At 43.1% G+C, this 4,989-nt stretch overlaps 1 protein-coding gene across 7 annotated transcripts; it reads right to left on the bottom strand.

The window, feature by feature from the left end:
- Window positions 1–570: 570 nt before the first annotated feature.
- On the bottom strand, window positions 571–4,713 carry LOC123150118 (protein ALP1-like). Of its 7 annotated transcripts, XR_006474968.1 has the most exons (7): window positions 4,513–4,713; window positions 4,324–4,447; window positions 3,262–3,786; window positions 2,948–3,173; window positions 2,256–2,863; window positions 1,675–2,025; window positions 571–1,479 (listed from the first exon to the last, which is right to left on the bottom strand). XR_006474968.1 is itself a non-coding variant. In XM_044569916.1 (6 exons), the coding sequence occupies exons 4-6, from the start codon at window positions 2,349–2,351 to the stop codon at window positions 847–849; spliced, it is 1,080 nt and encodes a 359-aa protein (XP_044425851.1). In that variant the 5' UTR covers window positions 2,352–2,863; window positions 2,948–3,173; window positions 3,262–3,786; window positions 4,324–4,713; the 3' UTR covers window positions 571–846. The 7 variants fall into 7 exon arrangements, 5 of the variants coding, with proteins under 5 accessions (XP_044425851.1, XP_044425852.1, XP_044425854.1 ...); XR_006474967.1 differs by having other exon boundaries at window positions 2,371–2,863; window positions 4,324–4,713; XM_044569916.1 differs by having other exon boundaries at window positions 4,324–4,713.
- Between the last annotated feature and the right edge of the window lie 276 nt (window positions 4,714–4,989).

The raw sequence follows: 4,989 nt of genomic DNA, 5'->3' as shown, positions 1-4,989 counted from the left end.
TTCAGACTTTGCAATTAACGTGAAGCCTCGGCGTGTCAGCCCATGTTTTTTTTTTTGAGAAATCTTGTCCCACTTTATTAAACTTCAGAGATGTTCATGGGTACAAGATCTTGGTCGTGGGGGAAACCCAACCACAAATGACGGCCCACTCCTAAGTTACAAGAATACTTTGCTAAATTGTGTGCTTCTACATTAAAACGTCTATCCTCATGAACAAAGTTACAAGAAATAAAGGGGCTGTTTGGATTGAGCCCAATCTTGCCCTACCAAATAATTGGCATCACCAATTCCAGGGCATGACCAAAAAATTGGCAAGTCATGGCTGTTTGGATTGTAGCCATTAGTACTTGCCAATTTTTTGGCAAAACCATTGGATGTCATTTGGTTTGAAGCCAAATATTTGGCACATTTGACTGGCATGTGTTTGGTTTGGTTTCAAAATTTGAAAATTGCATGCCAGCCAAATAAAAGAACGCTTGTGTGTAAACAAGCAGTCACATATCACATGCTACAAAAAAATAAAAATTTGAATTAACCAACACACATATGCACACAAACTCTGCATTTTCAGAACTTCAGAATTAAACTCATACATTAAGTAGCTCATATATTGTCTGATACATGATAGACGGAATAAGGTTCACATCCTTTACCATACCATCTAGGACATAAACAGCCAGCCATGCACCAAATGCACTCCATACAAACAGTACATGATGCACCCAAGTTTGCTGTATATAGACAAAATATGCATGATGATGTTATCCATGCTCCCACTACGTGTTAAAGCGTTCCTAGCCATATAAACAAAAGGTTGCCACAAACTCTATCTAACCATGTGGCAATTCAGTGAGCAGCCGCAGATCCATCATTGCCACCTTCATGAAACTGAGGCTCAAAGTAGCTAATGACCCACTCTCGAAGAATTGTTTCATCGGCATAGTTAAGATAACTACGAAAGATATCTTGGTCTGGCTTGGATAGATAGGCAACAATCTCAAGTTTATCCTTAGCTGGGATGGTAAGGGCATTGATCCGCTTCCAAAGATTTGCATAAGGATCTGCAGGTGGCATTGGTTGCACAGACACAATAGGGGATGCAAGGGATTCAGCTAGCTTCTTGATACTGGTTACCATATCATCATTAGATACCTTGCCCTTCTTGTTTGCTTTGCCCTTGGTTGGCTTCTTGGAAGGTGATGATGATGCACACTTGCGCTTCTTGTTTAATGGATTGCCATCCAAGTCGACTTTAGGACTGCGACGATCAATAGTGTCAGAGTCAGCTTCATCACTGTCTGCTGGAATTAGATTTCCCTCAAGTTCCCTCACATCCTCGCTGTCATCACTACCATCATCCACATTGACAGTGGTTTGGTCAACTGCGAGTGAGCCATCAGCATGAGATTGATCCGAGAATAACTCTTCCAATTGATGAAAGAACCTAATGGGTCTGGTAAGATAATTGACTGCAGTTTTCTGCACACAAGGTAAGGTAAAAAGAGTAAAATAATGATTTTATGAACACAAAACATGAGAGAAGTTGCAGGTATAAAAAAACACAACAAGAGACAGTGAATATGAAGCATACATATATATAGACAATAGCAGCTATCCACTCATTTTAAAATCAGACCATGATATAAATAAGAGAAAAAACTACTAAGAACTTACATTGAGTCTTTGCTTTTCTGACTCAGAAAGTGTGAATGTGAAAGTGGTTCTGTCAAGGCCATTTCCACTATTGGCCATGGCACGACGCACCCAGCCCCACTTCTCCTTGCATTGACGATAGTGTCGATCCACTTGGGTTTGAGTGACACCAAGCGAAAACTTGCCATTTAGAGCATCAGCACATTGCAAGTGGTGTTGTTTCTTGAACTTGAAAGTTGCAGGTTTGTCCTTACGAAGGTCGATATACCATTCAAGCATAAACCTTGTCGCCTCGTCAGTCCAGGTTATGTACTTATCACGAGGATTGGAGTCCTCCTCGGTCTTCAGAGTGAGCTTATGCTTCCCCATGACCTACAGATAGGTCACCATTGCAAACAACTAGTTATTAAGAAAGTGAGTTGGAAGCAAAAACCCTCAAAAAAATGTCAGCATACGAACATGAAACATCACAGATCCAACTTACAACAGGACAGAACTAAACTTATTTAATAGGACAGAGAGACCAGATTAAATTGAAATAAGTCAAACAATATTACGAGGATACGATAATTTACACAAAGTCATTAGAATAGAAACACTACATCGTTCAATTTTTCCCTCGCATGGAAATACATCAAAGGTACAGTACATCCTTCAAATGTTCCCTCACATGGAAATACATCAAAGGTACAGTACATCCTTCAAATGTTCCCTCACATGGAAATACATCAAAGATACTGAGCTGGGATAGCATCAGCCTCATTGTCACGTGCACTCTCTCTATCTGTCCACATTTGCTGAGCGATTAAATCTCGCTTGGCAGCCCACTCACGTATGTCAGCCTCTTGATCACGAACCCGCCTAGTACTCCTAGGGAGATTGGCATACCATGTCGCCTCATCCACAACATAATCATCTGGACCATTTTCTAATATCCAATTGTGCAAAGCACAACAAGCAACTACCACTTTAATCTGAGATTTCAAAGGTATGAAGGGCCTTTGAGTAAGAATCTTGAAGCGACTCTTAAGAGTCCCAAATGCCCGTTCAACTGTGGTCCTAAGTGATGAATGGCGGTGGTTGAACAATTCTTTTGGGGTAGTTGGGTCACGGTCTCCAGCAAATTCGTTTAGGTGGTAGCGCACACCACGATAAGGAGGCAATATCCCTGGCCTCGCAGCATACCCAGCATCAGCCAAGAAATATTTCCCTACAGCCATGTTGTATTAACAATGAGTTAAAGTCAAGTTGGCACAACACAGTGACAAACATGTATGTTACGTTGTATATGTACCTTCGGGTATTTTTAATCCCCCTGGACGTGTGAGGGCATCTTTTAGCACAAGAGAATCATGGGCAGAGCCCTCCCAACCAGCTAAAACATATGTGAATCGAAGGTCGAAGTCAACAACTGCTAGCACATTTTGGGAGGGGTATGACTTGCGGCCCCTAAACTTGTCGACCATGTGGGCAGGAACACAAGCCTTAACATGAGTGCCATCTAGTGCCCCTATGCATCCCTATGAATATGAGAAAGGGGAGTTCATGTCAAGCTTGGGTTAGGTCGATCTTGTATAATCAGTAATAAATCTACGGTCTAAGGGTTACCTCAAAATACGGGTAGAATCTGTCCGGGCTGCTAGTGATTTTTGTGTGTGTGTCCGTTGATCTAATGTAAATGAGATCACGAGCTAACTCCCCCATCGCACGAAGAACAATATTGAAATATCTGCTCACTGTCTCACTAGATCGCCAGAACCAAAATCCAATGGATGAATTTGTGTGATGCTGACCGATCATGTATAGGAACATTGCTACTTGTTCCTCTACTGAAACATGTAGTGTATCAATTAACAACTTTTTCTGCCTGAGCCTAATGCATAGCTTGTAAAACACAGCTCGAGACATCCGCAGTTGCTTGATACATATTGCATCGGATGTGTCAATTAGCCTAACCAGGACATTAGTCCTGTAGATGTCTCTCTCAACTAGTGGACCATACTTTCTTCCTCCACTTCTAAATTTTCTACCATCTTTGTTTCTATACCAAAGAGCCAAGAGAAGAACAATGACAGACAGAGTTCTCCGCCACAACATGGTGAGATAATAATATTTTTGCTGATCCAAGTCCATCTGGGTCAATATAACAAGTACGTTAATATGAATGATCTAAATCATATTTACATTGTACAAAATCAGAGCTGCTTATAACTAATAATAGTGATGAGTAACTTATAAAAAGATCCACCTAAATCATTAACAAAAAATACAGATATGTGCTTGACTATTTGTGAATCAGAAATAAGAGACAGAGATAATAAGTCCCAATCAACAATTAAGCATATATGTCCAGCCGGCTCCTAAGAAATTTATGGACAACAATGTTCTAAAAACAGAGGTCATATGGACTCATAACTAGCTCTGTGTCAAATATCCTTCTCATGTCTAATTTCTAGTGTCTTGGCTGCCTTATAACTTCACGGATGCTGCATATGGAGATCTAAGACTGGGAGCAGGGGCAAAGGGCATGGATTTGGCAGGCAAGTACTTAGATCTGGCAAGTATATACGTACGTGCAGCATATCACCAATTAAAAAGGTCGGATTGAAGCAAATCATGCCAAGAGAAAAGGGGATCGGGGTGGGATTGAAGGGGAGTTGAGCTGCTGACCGTGGGTGGATTGAGAGATGAGAACGAGAGACAGAGGAACGCCGGCAGCGGCCGGAGAAGCTCGTATTGTCGCAGGAATCCGGCGGCCTTGGCGATAGCTGCAGATCTTGCCCTCCACTCGCTCCTGTGTGTTTGCCTGGGATGAAAAGAGGAAAGTGAAGGAACCGACGAGGAAATTTCGCTGCCTACCTTTTATACTCAATGCCCAGTTCGCGCGCTGCCAATTTTTTGGCGGCCGATTTCCGCGCCGCCGTTTCGCCCGCGATTTGGCGAAAATGGGCGCGGGCGCGCTGGGGCGAGCCAAAATTGGTCGTGATCCAGGTGGAGGCCAAAAGGGTCGGGCGTGACCAATATTTTGGTAAGGCAACTATTGGTAGTCATCCAAACAGCCCCAAAAGCTTTAGAACGGGTGATGATCTCCCTGATCACCGCTCCATGCCGTCCACCGGTGCAATGATGAATGCCGTTGATCACTGTCAGGCAATCCGAAGCAACATGTAGGCGCTGAGCTCCAAGATCCTCTGCCATTGGCGAGAGCCTCCCGTACTGCATACACCTCCAGTGTTGCCGGGTCGACCATTTGTGTGACCAGCGCCGACGACGCCAGATATAGGCCATTGTGATCTCCACACACCACTGCCGAAGCACCAAAGATACCATCACTTG

The sequence above is a fragment of the Triticum aestivum genome, chromosome 7A, assembly GCF_018294505.1.
Source record: "Triticum aestivum cultivar Chinese Spring chromosome 7A, IWGSC CS RefSeq v2.1, whole genome shotgun sequence".
In the NCBI taxonomy this organism is placed as follows: domain Eukaryota; kingdom Viridiplantae; phylum Streptophyta; class Magnoliopsida; order Poales; family Poaceae; genus Triticum; species Triticum aestivum.
Note: the sequence above shows the minus strand (reverse complement) of the source record. Positions and strands in the feature narration are given on the sequence as shown.

Coding starts and splice junctions, on each gene's coding strand:
- LOC123150118 (XM_044569915.1), bottom strand. CDS start 3,786: ATGGACTTGGATCAGCAAAAATATTATTATCTCACCATGTTGTGGCGG. Junction 3,174..3,261: donor GATTCTACCCGTATTTTGAG/GTAACCCTTAGA, acceptor TCATATTCATAG/GGATGCATAGGGGCACTAGA. Junction 2,864..2,947: donor GGGATTAAAAATACCCGAAG/GTACATATACAA, acceptor ACATGGCTGTAG/GGAAATATTTCTTGGCTGAT.